The sequence below is a fragment of the Scyliorhinus canicula genome, chromosome 18 (assembly GCF_902713615.1).
Source record: "Scyliorhinus canicula chromosome 18, sScyCan1.1, whole genome shotgun sequence".
Taxonomy (NCBI): domain Eukaryota; kingdom Metazoa; phylum Chordata; class Chondrichthyes; order Carcharhiniformes; family Scyliorhinidae; genus Scyliorhinus; species Scyliorhinus canicula.
The window spans coordinates 97,326,482-97,349,957 of record NC_052163.1 but is presented as its reverse complement, the minus strand read 5'-3'; the positions used below and the strand labels follow the sequence as shown (position 1 = coordinate 97,349,957).

Here is a 23,476-nt window from a genome sequence, read left to right as displayed (position 1 = left end):
GTAGGTTTGTGTGATGGACTGGGCTGTGTTCACAATTCTCTAAAGTTTCTTGCGGTCCTGGACCGAGCAGTTGCCATACCAGGCTGTGATGCAGCCAGATAGGATGCTTTCTATGGTGCATCTAAAAATTGCTAAGAGTTAATGTGGACATGCCGAATTTCCTTAGTTTCCTGAGGAAGTATAAGCGCGTTGTGCTTTCTTATTTGCAGCGTGGGTGGACCAGGACAGATTTTTAGAGAAGTGTACCCCTCGGAATTTAAAACTGCTAACCATCTCCACCTCGCCCCTGTTGATGCTGACAGGGGTGTGTACAGTACTTTGCTTCCTGAAGTCAATGACCAGATCTTTAGTTTTGCTGGCATTGAGGAAGAGATTGTTGTCGCTGCACCACTCCATTAAGTTCTATATCTCCCTCCTGTGTTCCGACTCGTCGTTATTCGAGATCCGGCCCACTATGGTCGTATCGTCAGAAAACTTGTAGATAGAGTTGGAACCAAATTTTGCCACGCAGGCGTGTGTGTACAGGGAGTAGAGTAGGGGGCTAAGTACACAGCCTTGCCGAGCCCCGGTATTGAGGACTATTGTGGAGGAGGTGTTGTTGTTTATTCTTACTGATTGTGGTCTGTGGGTCTGTGGGTCAGAAAGTCGAGGATCAAGTTGCAGAGTGGGGAGCCAAGTCCTAGGATTTGGAGCTTTGATATGAGTTTGGCTGGGATTACGGTATTGAAGGCAGAGCTGTAGTCAATAAATAGGAGCCCGATGTGGGAGCCCTTGTTGTCGAGATGTACTAGGAATGTGTGCAGATTTTAAAGGATGGAGCTTTGCATCAAGCCGGAGTGTCTTCGACTCAGCCCGCAAGCAGCACATGCAACAGCAGCATTTAAGCACTGGCTGGCTTGCTTCAATAAAGACCTGAGTACAGCCGAAAACGTCCCGACAAGGGAACAGAAATTGCACATCCTCCACTCGTGCGTCGGCACCGCCGTGTACACGCTCATGGAGGACACAACAGACTATGACGCGGCCATGGACTTACTTAAAGGACATTTCATACGGCCGGTGAACCAAGTCTACGCTCGGCACTTACTGGCCACGAGGCAGCAGATACCTGGTGAGTCACTGGACGAATTTTACCGTGCCCTTCTCGTGCTGGGGAGGAACTGCGGCTGCCCACAGATTTCTGCTGCCGAGCATACCGAACCTCTGATCAGAGATGCTTTTGTTGCAAGTATGCAGTTCTCGCAGATCCGCCAAAGACTTTTAGAGAGAGAGACTTTAAGCCTCACGGAGGCACGGGCCCTCGCCTTCTCCCTAGACGTTGCTAATCGGAATGCTCGTGCATACGCCCCCGACGGCACGGCGGCCCCTTGGGCAGCGTGGAACGCGACCTCCCTGACCCCCACGGACTCGGACCCCCCCCCCAGGCATCCGCCGCAGGGCGCCCCGATAAACCCATGGGACCCCGCTGCTATTTTTGCGGCCAGGCAAAGCACCCCTGCCAGAGCTGCCCGGCCCACTCCGCAACCTGCAAGGGCTGCGGCAAGAAGGGCCACTTTCTGGCCGTTTGCCAATCCAAAGAGGTCGCTGCGGTACCAAGCAGCGACCGCGGGTCCTCCCCCCGCTCTCCTCAGGGGCCCCGTGGGCCTCTCTCCCCCCACCGCCACGTGCGATCCCCAGGCGGCGCCATTTTGGGCCCCCGACGTCGCGTGCGATCCCCGGGCGCCGCCATTTTGGGCCCCTGACTCCACGTGCGAGGAACGGGCGCCGCCATTTTGTCCACCCCCCACCATGTGCGGCCGATGGGCGCCGCCATCTTGGATCGGCACCGAGGACCCCGCAGGTGACTACTCTCTGCCTGATGACGACTCAGAGTTTCTGCCACAACTCGCCTCAGTCACATTGGACCAGTCGCGGCCTCGCACTCTATCCACAGCAACCACGAAGATCCTCCTCAACGGCCATGAGACAAGCTGCCTGCTGGACTCCGGGAGCACAGAGAGTTTCGTCCACCCCGCCACGGTAAGACGCTGCGCTCTTCCTGTTAACCCAGTCAAACAAAAAATCGCTCTGGCCTCCGGTTCGCACTCGGTCCAGATCACGAGGTCCTGCATAGCGAAACTCACGGTCCAGGGGAGGGAGTTTAAAAATTACAAGCTCTTCGTCCTTCCTCACCGCTGCGCGGCAGCACTCCTGGGGTTAGATTTCCAGTACAACCTCCAGAGCTTAACATTCAAATTCGGCGGCCCTATGCCCCCCTTACTGTCTGCAGCCTCGCGTCCCTCAAGGTCGATCCCCCGTCCTTGTTTGCAAACCTCACCCCGGATTGCAAACCTGTCGCCACCAGGAGCAGACGGTACAGTGCCCAGGACCGGACCTTCATCAGGTCCGAGGTCCAACGGCTTCTGAAGGAAGGGGTCATCGAGGCTAGCAACAGCCCCTGGCAAGCACAAGTGCTGGTGGTAAAGACCCGGGAGAAAAATAGGATGGTCATAGACTACAGTCAGACCATCAACAGGTTTACGCAGCTGGACGCGTACCCTCTCCCACGTATCTCCGACCTGGTCAACAGGATTGTGCAGTACAAGGTCTTCTCCACGGTGGACCTCAAGTCCGCCTACCATCAGCTCCTCATCCGCGCGAGTGACCGAAAGTACACTGCGTTCGAAGCAGATGGGCGACTCTACCACTTTTTAAGGGTTCCCTTCGGTATCACAAACGGGGTCTCGGTCTTCCAACGGGTGATGGAGCGAATAGTCGACCAATACGGTTTATGGGCAACCTTCCCGTATCTCGATAATGTCACCATCTGCGGCCACGATCAGCAGGACCATGACACCAACCTCCGAAAATTCTTCCGAACCGCAAAACTCCTTAATCTGACCTAGAATAAGGACAAATGCGTGTTTAGCACCGACCGTCTAGCCATCCTCGGCTACGTAGTGCGTAACGGAGTAATAACCCCTGACCCTGAACGCATGCGCCCCCTGATGGAGCTTCCCCTCCCCCACTCCCTCAAAGCCCTCAAGTGCTGTTTGGGCTTCTTTTCATATTACGCCCAGTGGGTCCCCAATCACGCCGACAAACCCCGTCCACTCATCCAATCAGCCACGATCCCCCTGTCGATGGAGGCCCGCCAGGCCTTTAGCCGCATCAAAGCAGACATTGCAAAGGCCACGATGCGCGCTATCGACAAGTCCCTCCCCTTCCAAGTCGAGAGAGACATGTCTGATGTAGCTCTGGCAGCCACCCTCAATCAAGCAGGCAGACCCGTGGCCTTCTTCTCCCGTACCCTCCACGCTTCCGAAATCCGGCACTCTTCGGTCGAGAAGGAAGCACAGGCCATAGTTGAAACTGTGCGACATTGGAGGCACTATCTGGCCGGCAGGAGGTTCACCCTCCTCACAGACCAACGGTCAGTGGCCTTCATGTTCGACAACGCACAGAGGGGCAAGATAAAGAACAACAAGATCTTGCGGTGGAGGATAGAACTGTCCACCTACAACTACGACATCTTGTATCGTCCTGGGAAGCTAAACGAGCCTCCCGATGCCCTGTCCCGCGGCACCTGTGCCAACGCACAAGTGGACCGCCTCCGAACCCTCCATGCGGACCTCTGCCACCCAGGGGTCACCTGCTTTTTCCACTTTATAAAGACCCGCAACCTGCCCTACTCCATCGAGGAGGTCAGGACAGTGACCAGGAAATGCCACATCTGCGCGGAGTGCAAGCCGCACTTCTACCACCCCAAGCAAGCGCATCTCATAAAGGCTTCCCGGAGGGCAGCACGGTGGCCTAGTGGTTAGCACAACCGCCTCACGGCGCTGAGGTCCCAGGTTCGATCCCGGCTTCTGAGTCATTCTTTTATTCCTGACATACCTATAGAAAGCTTTTGGATTTTCCTTGATCCTACCTGCCAAAGACTTCTCATGTCCCCTCCTTGCTCGTCTCAGCTCTCTCTTTAGATCCTTCCTCGCTTCCTTGTAACTATCAAGCGCCCCAACTGAAACTTCATGCCTCATCTTCACATAGGCCTCCTTCTTCCTCTTAACAAGAGATTCCACTTCTTTGGTAAACCACGGTTCCCTCGCTCGACCCCTTCCTCCCTGCCTGACTGGTACGTACTTATCAAGAACATGCAATAGCTGTTCCTTGAACAAGCTCCACATATCCAGTGTGCCCAACCCTTGCAGCCTACTTCTCCAACCAACACATCCTAAGTCATGTCTAATGGCATCATAATTGCCCTTCCCCCAGCTATAACTCTTGCCCTGCGGGGTATACTTATCCCTTTCCATCACTAACGTAAAGGTCACCGAATTGTGGTCACTGTTTCCAAAGTGCTCACCTACCTCCAGATCTAACACCTGGCCTGGTTCATTACCCAAAACCAAATCCAATGTGGCCTCGCCTCTTGTTGGCCTGTCAACATATTGTGTCAGGAAACCCTCCTGCACACATTGTACAAAGAACGACCCATCTAATGTACTCGAACTATATCTTTTCCAGTCAATATTTGGAAAGTTAAAGTCTCCCATAACAACTACCCTGTTACTTTCGCTCTTTTCCAGAATCATCTTCGCCATCCTTTCCTCTACATCCCTAGAACTATTAGGTGGCCTATAGAAAACTCCCAACAGGGTGACCTCTCCTTTTCTGTTTCTAACCTCAGCCCATACTACCTCAGAAGAAGAGTCCCCATCAGCAGGACCATGATGCCAACCTTGCCAAATTTCTCCACACCACCACTCTCCTAAACCTCACCTATAACAAGGAGAAGTGCGTTTTCAGCACAAACCGCTTAGTCATCCTCAGCTATGTGGTCCAGAACAGAGTTCTGGGGCCTGACCCCAGCCGCATGCCCCCCCCTCATGGAACTCCCCCTTCCCCACTGCCCCAAGGCCCTCAAACGCTGCCTGGGGTTCTTTTCTTACTACTCCCAGTGTGTCCCAAATTATGCGGACAAGGCCCGCCCACTCATCCAGTCCACTCTTTTCCCCCTGACAGCCGAGGCTCAACAGGCCTTCAACTGTGTTCGGGCCGACATCGCCAAGGCCGCGATGCAAGCAGTCAACGAGATGTTACCCTTTCAAGTGGAGAGCGACGCATCAGATGTCGCTCTACCCGCCACCCTCAACCAGGCAGGCAGGCCCGTGGTATTCTTTTCATTAACCCTTCGTGCCTCCAAAATTTGACACTTCTCCGTCGAATAAGAGATCCAGGCCATTGTTGAAGCTGTGCGGCATTGGAGGCATTACCTCGCCAGCAGGAGATTCACTCTCCTCACTGACCAACGGTCGGTAGCCTTCCTGTTTAACAACATACAGCGGGGCAAGATCAAAAACGATAAAATCTTGTGGTGGAGGATCAAGCTCTCCACCTACAACTACGAGTATCTCCCCGGTAAGCTCAACGAGCCCCCCGATGCCCTAGCCCGAGGTATATGTGCCACAGGTGGGCCGTTTCCGGACTCTGCACGACAACCTTTATCACCCGGGAGTTACACGGTTGTACCACTTCATCAAGGCCCACAATCTGCCCTACTCCGTCAAGAAGTACGGGCAATCACCAGAGACTGCCAGGTTTGTGCGGAGTGCAAATCGCACTTCTACCAGCTGGACTGCGCACGCCTGGTGAAGGCCTTCCGCCCCTTTGAACGCCTCAGCGTGGATTTCAAAGGGCCCCTTCCCTCCACCGACCGTAACACGTATTTCCTCAGTGTGGTCGATGAGTACTCCAGAATCCCACTTCGCCATCCCATGCCGCGACATGACGTCCGCCACCGTCGTCAAAGCCCTCAACACCATCTTCGCCCTGTTCGGCTTCCCCGCCTACATCCACAGCGACAGGGGATCCTCATTCATGAGTGATGAGCTGCATCAGTTCCTGCTCAGCAGGGGTTATCGCCTCCAGCAGGACGACAAGCTATAACCCCCGGGGATATAGGCAGGTGGAGAGGAAGAAAGCGACGGTCTGGAGGGCCGTCCAGCTGGCAGGAGGTCCTCCCCGATGCACTGCATTCCATTCAGTCGCTCCTCTGCACTGCGACTAACGACACACCCCATGAACGTCTCTTTGCCTTCCCCAGGAAGTCCACATCCGGGGTGTCGCTCCCGACTTGGCTCACAGCTCCAGGACCCGTACTCCTCTGTAAGCACGTACGACTCCACAAGGCGGACCCATTGGTTGAAAGGGTGCAGTTACTCCACGCTAACCCCCAGTATGCCTACGTAATGTACCCCGACGGCCTATTTAACAACATACAGCGGGGCAAGATCAAAGACGGAGTAGGACAGGAACTGTCACTCAGGGACCTGGCACCAGCAGGTTCCCCACACACACACACACACCCCTCCGGCCCGGCGCCACCCTCCCCTCCCCCAGCGCACCCAGCAGCAACCCCCTCGGGACCATCAGTCCTCCCCTTGCCCACGCCCGAGGATGAGGAGGATTTCGGCACGCTCCCGGAGTCACCGAGGACCAGATCGACAGCGGAATCACCGCCACCACTGCGTCGCTCTCAACGTCAGATCATGGCCCCGGACCGGCTAAACCTTCAATTGGTTCGGGACTGTACTGGACTCCAAATTTTTTTTTGCCTCTGTATATTGAAACTTGTTCTGTATTTAGTTCTCCGCCACCCCCGCCGGACTCAATTTTAACAGGAGTGAATGTGGTAATCACCACTGTTGTATATATTAGGAGAGGTGTAGTAAGGCCCTGTACTACAGGTACGGGGGTATTCCCTGCCTGCTGGTTCCACCCAGTAGGCGGAGTATAAATATGTGTGCTCCCCGTACAGCAGCCATTTCGCTAGCTGCTGTAGGAGGCCACATGTCTTAGTGTAATAAAGCCTCAGTTGTATTGAACTCTCGTCTTTGTGCAATTGATCGTGCATCAGGGGCTTCACTTCCGGTTTGGGCCCAATCCGCTTCCAGGTCCTGGAGGTGAGGTCGGGTCAGGTCAAAAGGACTCCCTGGACTCGGAGTATGTTCAAGCCTGCAAGAAAAGATAAAAGAGAGAGGTTAGTAATAATGTTCGTCTTAGAATTAAATTTTAAAAGATTAGAATGATTGGAATTTAAGTAAAAAGTGGATCCGTTAGGGAGAGCTCGCAGGGAGTCCCCTCCCTCCGGCGCCATTTTCTGGGATATGTTCAGCACCATTCGTGACTCCTCAGACAATGAAGCAGTCCATGTTCAAATGCAGCAAGACCTGGACAATATTCAAGCTTGAGCTGACAAAAGGCAAGTTACATTCGCACCACACAAGTGCCAGGCAATGACCATCTCCTAGAAGAGAGGATCAAACCATTGCCCCTTGACATTCAATGGCATTACCACCGCTGAATTCCCCACAATCAGCATCCTGGGGATACCATTGATCAGAAACTGAACTGGACTAATCATATTAATACTGTGGCTACCAGGGCAGGTCAAAGGCGAGGAATCCTACGATGAGTAATTCACCTCCTGACCCCATCAAAGTCTGTCCATCATCTACAAGGCACAAGTCAGGAGTGTAATGGAATACTCTTGACTTGTCTGGATGAGTGCAGCTCAAACAACACTCAAGAAGCTCAACACCATCCAGGACAAAGCAGCCCACTTGATTGCTTCCGTTTCCACAAACATTCAAACCCTTCACCACCGACCAACAGTGGCAGCTGTGTGTACCATTTACAAGATGCACTGCAGTAACTCACCAAGGTTCCTTAGACAGCACCTTCCAAACCCCCGATCACTACCATCTAGAAGGACAAGAGCAACAGTTACCTGGGATCCCACAACCTGGAGGTTCCCCTCAAGTCACTCACCACCCCCTCTTGGAAATATATCGCTGTTCCTTCACTGTTGCTGGAATAACATCCTGGAGCTTGCTCCCTAACAGCACAGTGGGTGTACCTACACCTCAAGGACTGCAGCGGTTCTAGAAGGCAACTCACCACCATCTTCTGAAGGGAAACTATGGGTGGGCAATAAATGGTAGCCTAACCAGCGACACTCACATCCCATAAATGAATTTTTAAAAACTTTCTAAACTCACGGCCAGAAGATGCATGGGAACATCACCACTCCAAGTTCCCCTCCAAGGCACGCACCATTCTAACTTGGAACTATTTTGCCGTTCCTTCGCTGTTGCTGGGGAAAAATTTGGAACTGCCTCACTAACAGCTTTGTGGATTACCGACCACAGGGTCTGTAATGGTTTGAGAGGTCAGCACACCACAACGTTCTAAAGGGAAATTAGGGATGGGCAATAAATTGGCCTGGCCAGCAACCCCCACAATCCATGAACGAATAAAAAAGAAAACTGGCCACCCTCCTACTGAATGCAGACTGGATATCACAGGTGATGATAGGTGCATATCACAATCATGTGAAACAGCAAGCAGGATGACGTTCACCTGCTGTTTGCATAGAAATGAACAGGCATTGGTGAGCTCCCAACATCTATTTTCAGCTCATACTTAATGTAACCCCAGTTCCACTCTTAGAATCGTAGAAGCTTTACAGTGCAGAAGGAGGCCATTCTGCCCATCGGGTCTGCACTGACCCTCTGAAAGAGCACTCTAACTAGGCCTAATCCCCTGCCCTATCTCTGTAATCCCATAACCCCACCTAATCTTTGGACACTAATGGAAAATTTAGCATAACCATTCCACCTAACCTGCACATCTTTGGAAGGCTTGTGCTTAACTGCTATTATAAATTGGATTAGCCCTTGTATATATGTAACATATCGGTGATATGCTTTGCATTAAATTAATATACACAACTATTAGCACATTATATGTTTCAAGAGCATGGATCCTACATAATTGAAAGAATAAAGTAAATCCATCAATTTCACAATTGCAGAGGTTGGTTCAGATTATCAGAATGGGAGACTATTTGTGGCCTTTGCTACCTCAAACCCCAGCATGTCAATTCACCCTTATCCCTCAGTATTAAAGGCACTTCTTAAGATTTTGATTGTTTTAGAGATATAAAAATGTCTAACATTTATTCATACTTATCAAATAGCTCAATATTTTAACCGTTTAAAGATTACTGCAGAAATACTCAGTAGCTCTGATGGGATTAATTTAGTCAGCTATCGTGCATAATGTGGTCTATTTCCATGTCAAACTTAATATAATAGAATGTACAGATCATCCAGAGATTTTATTTCATTTTAGGATGTTCCCAAGTGAGCTTTCAACCCTGACTGTAGACATGCTTCATAAAGGGATTCGCTGCAGAGACATGCCACCATTAGTAAGTTAATTGAACAAGTTCATATTTTGTATTCCTCTTTATCAACCATTTTTTTAAAAGTAGGAAAGGAGATTGAGTTCAAATAAGCTCCTCAGGTTTTGTGCTGCCAAGAATGTAAAATAAAACATTTTGGATTGCTCTGAATAGCCAGTGTATAAGTATAAAATTAATGAAAAAAACATATTTTGTCCACATTTGGCTCAGAAAGCATGTGAGCTTGAGAAACAACACCTCATCTTTCAGTTTATAATCTCTGCTCCATTTTGTTTTTGCTTGTTTCAGTTCTTTCTCTTTCAGACAGCAGCACACCGGGTGTTTTGTTTCTTTTTTTCTTTTCTTACTTCTCATTGTTTCTGTCCCCACTATACTTCCCTCCGACTTCATGCATCGGCTGGGATCCAAATACATTGAATGGACTCCAGTTATATTAATCAGATTCGTATGCCAGTACAATAGCACAGTGGTTAGCATTGTTGCTTCACAACTCCAGGGTCCCAGGTTCGATTGGCGGATGGGGTCACTGTCTGTGTGGAGTCTGCATTTTCTCCCTGTGCCTGCATGGGTTTCCTCTGGGACGAGGCAGGGATCTACACTCTCCCCATTGCTCTTTGCCTTGGCTATAAAGCCATTGGCGATGGCGTTGAGAGCGTTGAGGGACTGGCAGGGGATAGTACGGGCTGTTAGAGCATAGGGTCTCGCTTTATGCGGACGATTTGTTACTATATATTTCTGACGTGCTGGGAGGTATTGGGCAGGGTTATGGCGATCTTAGAGGAATTTGGCTGGTTTTCGGGGTATAAATTGAACATGGTGAGGAGTGAGGTCTTTCCGATCCAGGCGAGGGAGCAGGAGAAGAGATTGCGGGAGATGCCGTTTAAGGTGGTGGGGAGGGGGGAGCTTTCGGTGCTTGGACATTCAGGTGGCAGCTGCATAAGTTAAATTTGGCTCGGTTGGTAGAGCAGGTGAAAGGGGACTTTAGGAGGTGGGATGCGCTCCTGTCGTCATTGGCCGGGAGGGTTCAAACGGTAAAAATGACGGTCCTCCCGAGGTTCTTGTTCGGATTTCAGAGCCTCCCAATTTTTATTCCCAAGGCGCTTTTTAGGAAGGTGAACGCGGTGATTTCAGGATTTGTGTGGGCGGGTAAAACCCCACGGGTGAAGAAGGTGCTGCTGAAGAAGATGGGGAGGGTGGTTGAATCTCCCAAATTTATTGTGGGTTTGCCAGAGGGCAGGGACCCAACAGACTATATTGCCCAAAGGCTGGGTAACTTAGTCGGGAGAGACAGCTTCCGCAACCCCCAGCACTCGACAAGGCACACAGGCTTCTCCGGCCGAAACCCAAAGCAGGGGAGCAGCCGAGAGCGATCATCGCTATGCTGCACTGGACCACAACCGGGAAAAGATCTTGAGGTGGGCCCGGCAGACGAAGTCGAGCCCATGGGAAGGGCACAGAATCCGGATCCACCAAGACATTGGGGCAGATCTCGCAAAGAAAAGGGTGGAATTCATTAGAGCAAAATCGGCGTACTATAAAAGTGGGATGAGGTTTGATATGTTGTTCCGGCCAGACTCTAGGTCACTTACCAGGGGAAAAAACATTACTTTAGCACCCCAGCGGTGGCCAACGGGTTCATGAGAACCAATAACTTGGAGAGAGACCAGGTTCGGCAGCGGGGAGGATGCGCTGAAAAACAAAGACTCCAGTCTTTATAAAAAAGACCATGGCGGAAATCCCCAAAATCGACACACACTGACTGATTATGGGGGCCGATTTCAACTGCGTGCAGGACCCTTGAGGATCAAGCCCTAGAACGGGGAAAAAGACAGGCATGGCTAGGGAACTGGGAACATTTATGGAACTGATGGGGGCAGTGGACCCGTGTAGATTCCTGCACTCGGGAGAGAAGGAATTCTCGTTCTTTTCACCTGTACATAAAGTATACACCCATATCGACTTCTTTGCAGTACGGAAATCAGTGCTTCCAGGAATAGTAGGAGCGGAATACTCCGCGCTCGTCATCTCTGACTATGCTCCACACTACATGGGTGTGAGGTTGGAGACCGGCCATGCACAGTGCCCCACACGGCGGCTGGACACGGACCCCCTGGCCGACAAGGCCCTCTGCCAGAAAACATCACAGGTCATAGGTGACTACCTAAGTAACAGAATGGGAAGTCTCACCTTCCATGTTCTGGGAGGCAATAACGGCTGTGATCACAGGGGAAATTATAGCCTACAATGCATGCAGAGACGGGGAAGTGAGGGCGGCCATGCAACAGCTGATTGACTCCATCCTGGAGGTCAACAGAAAGTACTCCGAGGCTCCAACCATAGAGCTGCTGGTGGAGAGGAAAAAGCTGCAAATGGACTTTAACCTGCGATCAAATAGGAAAGCAGTGTACCAACTCCGCCAGACACAGGGGACCTTCTACGAACATGGAGCCAAGGCTGGCCGCCTATTGGCTCACCAGCTGAGAAAGCAGGCAACCACGAAGGAAATAGCCCAGGTAAAGAATAGCAGAGGGAGACTGGTAATAGAACCAAAAGAGGTCAGTCAAGCCGACGGGGATGGGGGGATGAAACATTTCCTCGACGGACTGGAACTACCAGTTGTGGGGGAAGATAGACTGGGGGAGCTGGAAGCACCAATAGATCTGGGATAAATCATGGAGAGCATCAGCTCCATGCAGGCGGGGAAGGCACCGGGACCCAACGGGCTCCCGGCAGACTTCTATAAAAAATTTGCCCCAGCCCTGGCCCCACACCTAAGGGACATGTTCGCGGACTCGCTGGCATGGGGCACTCTGCCACTTACACTAGCGCAGGCCACAATCTCACTTATACCCAAAAAGTCGAATGGAACTGGAGGTACTGGAACTGTTTGGGTCAGGAGTGGGATTCACCACCTGGGTAGACTCCTGTACAGATTCCATTACCTCGGGATCCAGATAGCCAGAGAGTGGACAAAGATCCACAAGTGGAACCTGACCAGCCTGGTGGAGGAAGTAAAAAAGGACCTGCAGAGGTGCGGCTTACTCCCACTCTCCCTGGCAGGGAGAGTTCAGATGATAACGATGAACGTACTGCCAAGGTTCCTCTTCCTGTTCAGATCCATACCGATCTTCATCCCCAAGGAGTTTTTCGAAAATGTAGATGGTCTAGTCATGGCGTTTGCGTGGGGTGGTAAGAACCCGAGAATTCCCAAACTGACACTGCAAAGAAGGAAAATCAAAGGTGGCTTGGCTCTACTGAACCTACAATACTACCACTGGGCAGCGACGGCGGAAAGAGTGAGGGGATGGGTGCACAAACCCGACTCAGAGTGGTTACGAATGGAGGAGGCCTCCTGTAAAGGAATGACCCTCCGGGCCCTGGCTACAGCAGCACTCCCATCCCCCTCAACAAAATACACAATGAGCCCAGTGAGAGCGCTCACGCTGAGAACGTAGGTCCAACTGAGACAGCACTTCGGGCTAACTAAGATGTCTCCCATGGACCCCATCTGCGGCAATCACAAATTACCCCCAGCCATGCTAGACACCACCTTCAAAGGATGGAGACAAGGCGGGGGCACACTGACGGTCTGGGACTTCTACGTAGGCATAGACTGGCGACATTAGATGAACTGACGAAGAAGTGGAGACTACCGACAGGACAGGAAATGAGGCACCTGGAAATAAAACACTTCCTCCGCAAGTAGACAGTAGGGTCACAGAAACCACACTATTAGAGGACCTGATAGGCACAAGCAGCAAAGAAGGTGGACTCTTTGGGAAAATGTACGGACAGTTACTGGACAGAGCTTGAACACCACTCGATGAGAAATGGGAGGACAAACTGGGGCCAGAGGTGGGGTGGGATGAAGCACTGAGCAGGGCCAACTCCACCTCCTCCTGTGCAAGGCTCAGCCTAATGCAGCTCAAAGTGATGCACAGAGCACATCTGACCAGAACCCGAATAAGCAGGTTCTTCCTGGAGGTGGAGAACAAATGTGAACGGTGCCAGAGGGGCCCGGATAACCACACCCATATGTTTTGGGCTTGTCCAAAACTTGCTGGGTTATGGACAGACTTCTCCCAGGCAATGTCCAAGGCTGTGAGTGTGAGGGTGAAGCCATGCCCAATAGTGGCAATCTTTGGGGTATCGGAGCATCCAGAGCTACACGTGGGGAAGAGGGCCAACGTCCTAGCTTTCACTTTCCTAATCACACGCCGGAGAATCCTGCTTGGCTGGCAATCAGCAGCACCACCCACAACAGCAGACTGGCTCGCTGACCTTTCAGAATTTCTCCACCTGGAGAAGATTAAGTATGCCATCCGAGGTTTGGAGGAAGGCTGCCAAACTGCATGGGGCAGTTCGTCGGCCTGTTCCAAAACCTGTACAAGGCCAGCAACGAAGAGGAAGATAAGAAAACTGGAGAGATAGTGATGGAACCATCAATTCACCAGGCACGTGTTTCCGATGTGAATCGAGGCTTTAATCGACTTGCTTCAGAGCCAGCCTGTTACCTGTCGATGAACTCGTAGTGACCCAGGCTGACTCTGGACACGGATACTTATACAGCTGCACTAGGGGGAGGAGTCGTGAGCAGAACCAAGGGTGGAGCCCAGTACAAGTTCCTAAGTGCTCCCAGCGCTACTCCCCCTAGTGGTAGGATGGCGCTACTACACTTATAATAACAGTGTGAATTAGTATATATATACATTCATATATTACATTCACCACATTCACCCCCGCAAAAAAATCAAGTCCGGCGGGGGTGGTGGTCTAGTCTATAACGTCAATCTGTCCAGCGGTCGGATTGTCCGTTGAGACCCGCGGAGCACCGGGGTTGCAGCCTCTTGCAGTGGCTGGACGGGTGTAGTGTGTTGGGGTACGATGGTGGACTCCAGGGAGGGTTGTATTCGAGCTTCATACTCTCCTGGTTCGACTGGGGACTGGGGGCACTGGGGGCTGGCCGGCGCGGGTGCGTGGGACAGGTGGAGCGAGCTCGTGGACTCGGGAGCGCAAGGGGGCGGCAACATGGGGTGTAGTGTGAGAGATCCTTCTGTGGGGGCAGAGGGGGCGCTGGATCCGGCGGGTGCCAGATCCCGGAGGGATACAGCGTCCTGACGGCCGTCAGGGAACTCGGCGAATGCGTACTGGGGGCTGCAGTGGAGCAGGCGCACCTTCTCAACAAGGGGGTCGGTTTTGTGCCCCCTGACGTGTTTCCTCAGGAGTACGGGGCCCGGCGTCCTCAGCCATGCCGGAAGTGAGACCCCCGTGGTAGTGCCCCTGGAAAAAATGAAGAGCCTCTCGTGAGGGGTCTGGTTGGTCGCCGTACACACAAGGGACCTAATAGCGTGGAGCGCGTCTGGGAGGACTTCCTGCCACTGGGAGACTTGGAGCTTTCTAGACCGGAGGGTCAGTAGGACGGTCTTACAGACCGTCGCGTTCTCCCTTTCCATCTGCCCGTTCCCCCTGGGGTTGTAGCTGGTAGTCCTCCTCGAGGCAATGCCCTTTTCGAGCAGGTACTGACGCAGCTCGTCGCTCATGAAGGACGAACCCCGGTCGCTGTGTACGTAGCTGGGGAAACCAAACCGGGTGAAGATGCTATGCAGGGCCCTAATGACTGTGTGGGAGATCATGTCGGGGCACGGGATAGCGAATGGAAAGCGGGAGAACCCGTCTACGACGTTTAAGAAGTAAATGTTCTTGTTAGTTGAGGGGAGTGGCCCTTTGAAATCAATCGCGAGGCGTTCAAAGGGCCTAGAAGCCTTGACCAGGTGGGCCCTGTCTGGTCTATAGAAGTACGGTTTGCACTCCGCACAGATCGGGCAGTCCCTGGTGACCGCTTTTACCTCCTCGTTGGAGAAAGGCAGGTTTCGGGCCCTGATGTAGTGGGCGAGCCGGGTGACTCCCGGGTGGCAGAGGTCATTGTGGATACTTTTTAATCGGTCGATCTGCGCGCTGGTGCATGTCCCGCGGGATAAGGCAACCGGAGGCTCGTTGAGCTTCCCGGGTCGATATTTGATATCGTAATTGTAGGTGGAGAGTTCGATCCTCCACCTCAGAATTTTATCATTTTTTATTTTGCCCCTTTGCGAGTTGTCGAACATGAAGGCAACCGATCTTTGGTCGGTGATGAGGGTGAACCTCCTACCTGCGAGGTAGTGCCTCCAGTGACGGATAGCCTCCACAATGGATTGTGCTTCTTTCTCGACTGAGGAGTGTCGGAGTTCTGAAGCGGAAAGGGTATGGGAGAAAAATGCAACGGGTCTCCCTGCCTGATTTAACGTGGCTGCAAGAGCCACCTCTAAGGCGTCGCTCTCTACCTGAAATGGGGTGGATTCATCCACTGCCCGCATGGCCGCTTTGGTGATGTCCTCCTTGATGCCGTTGAAGGCCTGGCGTGCCTCGGCTGACAGGAGAAATCGTGTGGTCCTAAAGAGTGGGCGGGCTTTGTCCGCATATTGAGGGACCCACTGGGCGTAGTAAGAAAAAAATCCCAAGCACCGTTTGAGGGCCTTGGGACAATGAGGTGGAGGGAGTTCTAAGAGGGGGTGCATACGGTCCGGGTCAGGGCCCAGGACTCCGTTTTCCACGACATAGCCGAGGATGGCTAGTCTGGATGTGCGGAAAAAGCATTTATCCTTATTGTACGTGAGGTTCAGTTTCTGTGCCGTCTGGAGAAAACGGTGGAGGTTGGCGTCGTGGTCCTGCTGGTCATAGCCGCAGATGGTGACATTGTCCAAGTACGGAAACGTGGCCCGCAGCCCGTACTGGTCCACCATTCGGTCCATTGCTCATTGTAACACTGAGACCCCATTAGTGACGCCGAAAGGGACCCGGAGGAAATGGAAGAGGCGGCCATCGGCCTCGAATGTAGTGGCGGTCCTCCGGGCGGATTGGGAGCTGGTGGTATGCAGACTTCAGATCCACCGTGGAGAAGAGCCGGTACTGGGCGATCTGGTTTACCATGTCTGCAATCCTGGGGAGGGGATACGCGTCGAGGAGCGTAAATCTATTTATCGTCTGACTGTAGTCGACCACCATACGGAATATTTCCCCGGTCTTAACGACCACCACCTGAGCTCTCCAGGGACTATTGCTGGCCTCTATAACCCCCTCACTGAGTAGCCTTCGGACCTCTGCTCTGATAAATACCCTATCCTGCAGGCTATACCGCCTGCTACGAGTGGCTACGGGTTTACAGTCCTTAGTGAGATTGACAAAGAGAGGAGGGGGAGGGATTCGCAGCGTAGCGAGGCTGCAGATCGTGAGTGGGGACAGGGGCCCTCTGAAGCTGAGGGTGAGGCTCTTGAGGTTACACTGGAAGTCTAGGCCTTATAAGAGTGGCGTGCAGAGTTTGGGCAATACGTAGAGTTTAAACTTCGAGTAACTAGTGCCTCGGATTGTGAGTGTCGCGGCGGTGCGCCCCTGGATCTGGACCGAGTGGGAGCCTGAAGCGAGTGCGATAGTTTGCTGCGCGGGGAAAACGGGGAGCGAACAGCGTCTTACCAGGTCTGGGTGTATGAAGCTCTCTGTGCTCCCGGAGTCGAAGAGGCATGGCGTTTTGTACCCGTTGATATGGACCTCTGCCATCGAGTTTCGTAGATTCTTTGGTCGGGATTGGCCTAGGGTGACCGCGCTGAGTTGTGGGTAGTCGGCGGCTCGATCAGCTGTGCTGGAGTGGCCCCGTGATGACTGCCCTCTGAGTTTGTAGTCTTGTTCAAATTCCTCCGCTGAGTTGTCCGAGCGCGGAGATGCCGATCGGGCCCGTGGATCGCACTTGGCGGGCGGCAAGGAAGGTGGCGTCCAAGATGGCGGGCCCCATGAGTCGCACGTGGCCGGCCGCGAAGTGGAGGTTTTCCAAGATGGCGGCCCCCATGAATCGCACGTGGCTGGAGGGGGTGGAGTCGGGGCATAGGCCGCAGCGTTTTGGGCCCCGCGGGGCTGAGAGTGCGGGGAGCGGTTACTGCGAATCGCTGGGGAGTTGGAAGCTGGGGCCCTTTTTGCGAGGCACACTCTAGCGTAATGCCCTTTTCGCCCGCAGCTGCTGCAGGTCGCGTTGTGGGCCGGGCAGCGCTGCTGCGGGTGCTGGTTCTGGCCGCAGAAATGGCAGGCTGGAGCAGCATAGTGGCTTGCTGGGGCAGCATAGTGGCTGGCTGGGGCAGCATGGTGGCTGGGCGGCCACGTAGCACAGGCCTGGGGGAGTCGCTGGTCGGGGGCCCATGATTGAGTGGTGGGGTCCGTGGGGAACGAGTTAAGGCTGCGGAAGGAGACCCCCATCGTGGTCGCAGCTTCCACAGTTGTTTCTGAGTCCTGGGCCCCCTTTTCCAGCAGTCATTGGCGCACATAGTTAGACCTGAGACCCGCTACAAAAACATCGTGTACCGCCAATTCCCTGTGTTCAGCCGCTGTAACCGCTTGGTAATTACAGTCATTGGACAAATTGTTAAGTTCTCTTAGGAATTTGGCGAGTGATTCCGTAGGCCGCTGACGGCGAGTCGTAAACACATGGCGAACGTAAACTTCATTAATTGGCCTTACATACATTTATTCGAGAACTGCTAGCGCCGCAGTATATGAACTGGCCGAGTTTAGTTGCGTTGAGATTCTTTGGCTCACCCTCACATGCAGTAGACTCAGCTTCGGATCCTCTGTAGTTTCGGCTGTGCTTGCTTCGGCCAGGTAGGCCTTTAAGCACCGGATCCAATGGGAGAAGATTTCTTTAGCCTCTGCATCCTGCGGGTTGAGTTCCAGGCGTCCAGGCTTGAGGGCCGATTCCATAATCGATCTTACTGTTCTTAAGTCGATTAAATTGATGGAACCATCAATTCACCAGACACGTGTTTCCGATGTGAGTCTAGGCTTTAATAAACTTACTTCAGAGCCAGCCTGTTACCTGTCGATGAACTCGTAGTGACCCAGGCTGACTCTGGACACGGATACTTATACAGCTGCACTAGGGGGAGGAGTCGTGGGCGGAACCAAGGGTGGAGCCCAGTACAAGTTCCTAAGTGCTCCCAGCGCTACTCCCCCTAGTGGTAGGATGACGCTACTGCGCTTACAATAACAGTGTGAATTTGTATATATATATACATTCATATATTACATTCACCACAGATAGTGAGATACCCTCAATCACGGCACAGGAGAGAAGATAGATGATTCAAAGGCTTTAATCATCTGAGAACTGAACAGCAGCCAAGAAGTGTGCTCTTCACATGCTGCTGAGTGAGCCTCATCTTATATACCATTTCCTGGGGGCGGAGCCAGAGGCGGAGTCCCCCAGGGTTCCAAGCCCGGTCTTAAAGGGCCAATGCATCAAAGGTGAGGTACCGTAACAGCAGTTACTGATAACATTCATCACATTCACCCCCTGTTTAAAAGAAACACATAGTCCGTCGGGCGTGAAGTGGAGTTATAAGTTCAGTCTTGTGGGTGGCTTGACCGTCCGTGCTGACTTTCTCCGCTCCAGTGGTGGTGCCGTGGATACGGTCGGTTTTGATGGTGGTATATCCGGGAGCACAGTTGACTGAGCCTCTGCCCGCCTTGGAGCAGGGGGGGGGTTATCCGGGGTGACTAGGGTGATCGGTGCCGGCGCCGGCTGGGAGGTGCTATGGGGGGGAGCGCTGTCGGCAGTCGGTGCGGGGAGGGGAGCGTCGGGGTTGGTGGGCGAGCCGGCAGGTGCCAGATCTCGCAGGGAGACGGTATCCTGCCTGCCGTCGGGGTGCTCGACGTTGGCGCACTGAGGGTTCGCGCGTAGCAGTTGGACTCTCTCGACTATGGGATCCATTTTATGGCTCCTCACGTGTCTCCGTAGTAGGATTGGGCCCGGAGTCATCAGCCAAAGTGGAAGCAAGACCCCAGAGGTGGACTTCCTGGGGAAGACAAACAAACGATTGTGAGGGGTCTCGTTCATGGCCGTAAAGAGGAGCGACCTAATGGAATGAGGGGCATCGGGTAGGACCTCCTGCCAGCGGGCGATTGGGAGACTCCTTGACCTTACGGCTTTAAGGACAGCCTTCCAAACTGTCGTGTTCTCCCTCTCCACTTGCCCGTTTCCCCGCGGGTTATAGCTCATCGTTCTGCTCGAGGCGATGCCCTTGCTGAGCAGATATCGACGCAGCTCATCGCTCATGAATGATGTACCCCGGTCGCTGTGGCTATAAGCGGGGAAACCAAACAGTGTGTAGATGCTGTGCAGTGCCTTCATCACGGAGGCCGAGGTCATATCGGGGCAGGGGACAGCAAAAGGGGAGCGGGAGAACTCATCGATCACGGTGAGGAAATAGATGTTGCGGTTGGTGGACTGGAGGGGCCCTTCGAAGTCCACACTTAGTTGCTCAAAGGGCCCAGAGGCCTTTATCAGGCGGGCCCTGTCTGGTCGATAGAATTGCAGTTTGCATTCCGCACAGATCTGGCATGCCTTAGTCATGGCCTTGGCCTCCTCTGTGGAGTAGGGTAGGTTGCGGGACTTGATGAAGTGGACAAGCCGGGTGACCCCCGGGTGGCAGAGGTCATCGTGGATGGCTCTCAGGCGGTCTTTTTGCCCGTTGGCGCATGTCCCGCAGGACAGGGCATCTGGGGGCTCGTTGAGCTTCCCCGAGCGATATTTAATATCGTACGTATAGGTGGAGAGCTCTATCCTCCACCTCAGAATTTTGTCATTCTTTATTTTGCCCCGTTGTGCGTTATCGAACATAAAAGCGACCGACCGTTGGTCGGAGACGAGGGTGAACCTCCTACCGGCTAGGTAGCGCCTCCAGTGCCGCACGGCCTCCACTAAGGCTTGTGCCTCCTTCTCGACTGCAGAGTGCCGAATTTCCAAGGCGGTGAGGGTTCGGGAGAAGAACGCTACTGGTCTGCCCACCTGGTTGAGGGTAGCAGCCAGGGCGACATCTGATGCGTCGCTTTCTGCTTGGAAGGGGATGGCTTCGTCCACCGCGTGTATGGCGGCCTTGATGATGCCTGCCTTGATACAGTTGAAAGCCAACTGGGCCTCAGCCGTCAGGGGAAAAACCGTGGTCTTAATGAGTGGCCGGGCTTTGTCCGCATATCTGGGGACCCACTGGGCGTAATAGGAGAAAAGCCCCAAGCACCGTTTGAATGCCTTGAGGCTACGGGGGAGGGGGAGTTCCTTAAGGGGACGCATGCGGTCGGGGTCCGGGCCTAGGACCTTGTTCTCCACGACGTAGCCGAGGATGGCTAGCCGGGTTGTGTGGAACACGCATTTCTCTTTGTTGTACGTGAGGTTGAGGGCCCGGGCAGTCTGGAGGTACTTCCTCAGGTTTGCGTCGTGGTCCTGCTGGTCATGGCCGCAGATGGTGACGTTGTCCATGTACGGGAAGGTAGCCCGTAAGCCGTACTGGTCCACCATTTGATCCATCGCCCTCTAGAAAATGGAGACTCCGTTTATGACACCAAAAGGGACCCTGAGGAAGTGAAACAGCCGACCGACTGCTTCAAAAGCCGTGTAGGGGCGGTCCTCTGGGCGGATAGGGAGTTGATGATAGGCCGATTTTAGGTCGACCGTGGAGAATACCCGATATTGGGTGATGTGAGTCACCATTTCTGCTATGTGGGGAAGTGGGTAAGCATCGAGTTGTGTAAAGCGGTTTACGGTCTGGCTATAATCCACTACCATTCGTTGCTTTTCCCCGGAGCAGACTACCAGTACTTGAGCCCTCCAAGGGCTGTTGCTGGCCTCTATGACCCCCTCTTTTAGTAGCCGCTGAACCTCTGACTTGATAAAAGTCATGTCGTGGGTACTGTACCGGCGACTCCTGGTGGCGTCGGGCTTACAGTCGGGAGTGAGGTTCGCGAAGAGGGGGGGTGGCGCAACTTTGAGTGTCGCCAGGCTGCATACCGTGAGTGGGGGCAGGGGTCCGCCGAACTTCAGTGTCAGGCTCCGGTGGCTGCACTGAAAGTCCAGACCGAGCAGCAGGGGGGTGCAGAGTGGAGGAAAGATGTAAAGTTTAAAACGGGTGTATTCAGCGCCTTGAATTGCGAGGTCAGCGTCAGCAGGGAGCAGCGCTTTACCGTGTTTGGATGGATAAAGCTCTCCGTGCTCCCGGAGTCGAATAGGCAGGGAGTGTCGTGGCCGTTGATTTGCACCCGCATCATTGAGTTTTGCAGGTGTTTCGGCCGCGATTGATCGAGCGTGATCGCTCCTAGTTGCGGGTAGTCAGAGTCCTTGGTTAAGTCGGACTCACAAAATGGCCGCCTGGAGTCACAAAATGGCCACCGACATCGGTCGCACGTGTCGGGGTTCGAAGATGGCCGCCGCCAAGATGGCCGCTCCCATGACTCGCACGAGGTCGATGACGCGTCGGAAGTGGGCGTGTCTGGCCGCCGCGCGCCGCGTTGCGGGGCCTGTGAGGCCGGGAACTTGATTTCTGGGCCTGGTGAGGATTTTGTTTGTGGCCTTTGGGGCCAGCCAGGCAGACTTTAGCGAAGTTCCCTTTCTTCCCGCACTCGTTGCAGATCGAGGAGCGGACCGGGCAACGTTGCCGTGGGTGCTGACCTTGCCCACAGAAATAGCATGGGGAACCCCCGGAGTGAGCGGATTGCCGCGTGGCGCAGGCCTGTAGCGTGGCCGAGTCTGGAGGGGATCGAGAGGGGTTTTCAAGGTCCATGGAGTATGTACGGAGGTTACGGTGGGCCGTTTCCAGAGAAGAGGCGAGCGTTACCGTGCCTTGCAGATCCTTTGCCCCGTCTTCTAGGAGCCGCTGCCGGATGTACGAGGACCTGATACCGGACACAAAGGCATCACGAATATGCAAATTCATGTGGGTTTCTGCTGTCACTGCTTTATGGTTGCAGTTCCTCGCGAGCGCAGTGAGTCTCTCCACGTACTCGTCCAGAGTTTCCCCGGAACGCTGGCTGCAGGTTGAGAGCAAATGTCTGGCGTGTACCTCATTAATCGGCTTCACGAAGCGTTTCGTCAGTATCTCGACCGCAGCTTCATAATTTGCAGCGTTCTCGATCGCGGAGGAGAGTCGGTGACCCACCCGGGTATGTAGTAAACGCAGCTTGCGAGCGCCGTCGACATCAGTTGCTGAGGAGTCAATATAGTTCTCAAAACACCGCAGCCAATATTAAAAAATTTCCGGGGCTTCCGGAGACCGAGCGTCCAGGTTGAGTTTCTCCGGCTTTAGAGCGCTGTCCATCTTGATGTGTCAGATGATTAAATTGAGATACCCTCTATCACAACACAGGAGAGAAGATAGGTGATTCAAAGGCTTTAATCATCTGAGAACTGAACAGCAGCCGAGAAGTGTGCTCATCCCATGCTGCCGAGTGAGCCTCATTTTATATACCGTTTCCTGGGGGCGGAGTCCAAGCCCGGTCTTAAAGGGCCAATGCATTAAAGGTGAGGTACCGTTACAGCAGCTACTGATAACATTCATCACAGATAGGAAGAAAAAGAGGAAGGACAAGGAGGAAACAAAGATAGAGGGGGAACCAAAGAAATGCGCAACCCGGGGGAAGGAGAAAGAGGTAAGGCTGGAAAGTCACAAAAAGGGAATGCCGTGGGGGGGGGGGGGGGGGGGGGGGGGGGGTGGGGGTGGGGGGGGTGCAGGGTGGGGGGGCAACACCCCTTCCCAACCACAAAGCAAACACACCCGAGACGAGAGGGCGGTCGACTAGTGGAGTGGTGTAACGACAACAATCTCGCCCTCAATGTCAGCAAAACTTAAGAGCTGGTCATTGACCCCAGGAAGTAAAGTGTTTTACACACCCGTGTCTGCCGAGGTGGAGAAGGTTGACCGCTTCAAATTCCGAGGTGTGCATATCACCAACAATCTGACCTGGTCCACCCACCTACGACTAAGAAAGCATAACAGCGCCTATGCTTTCTCAGAAAACTAAAGAAATTCGGTATGTCGACATTGACTCTTACCAATTTTTACCATAGAACGCATCCTATCTGGCTACATTACGCCCTGGTATGGCAAATGCTCGGCCCAAGACCTTAAGAAACTTCAGAGAATCGTGAACACCGCCCAGTCCATCACACGAACCCGCCTCCCATCCAGTGACTCTGTCTACACATCCCGCTGCCTTGAGAAAGTGGGCAGGATAATCAAAGACTCGTCCCACCCGGCTTATTCATTCTTCCAACTCCTTCCATCGGGCAGGAGATACAAAAATCTGAGATCACGCACTAACAGATTCAAAACAGCTTCTTCCCCGCTGTTACCAGACTCCTAAATGACTCTCTCATTTACT

At 53.3% G+C, this 23,476-nt stretch overlaps 1 protein-coding gene across 1 annotated transcript in view; it reads left to right on the top strand.

The window, feature by feature from the left end:
* The window catches only part of LOC119953484 (cation channel sperm-associated protein subunit delta-like), a 760,311-nt gene that overhangs the window by 511,510 nt on the left and 225,325 nt on the right, over window positions 1-23,476 (top strand). The window contains exon 16 of the mRNA XM_038777815.1: window positions 9,178-9,256. Within this exon, the coding sequence (XP_038633743.1) occupies window positions 9,178-9,256 (79 nt within the window). The remainder of the gene's footprint in view (window positions 1-9,177; window positions 9,257-23,476) is intronic.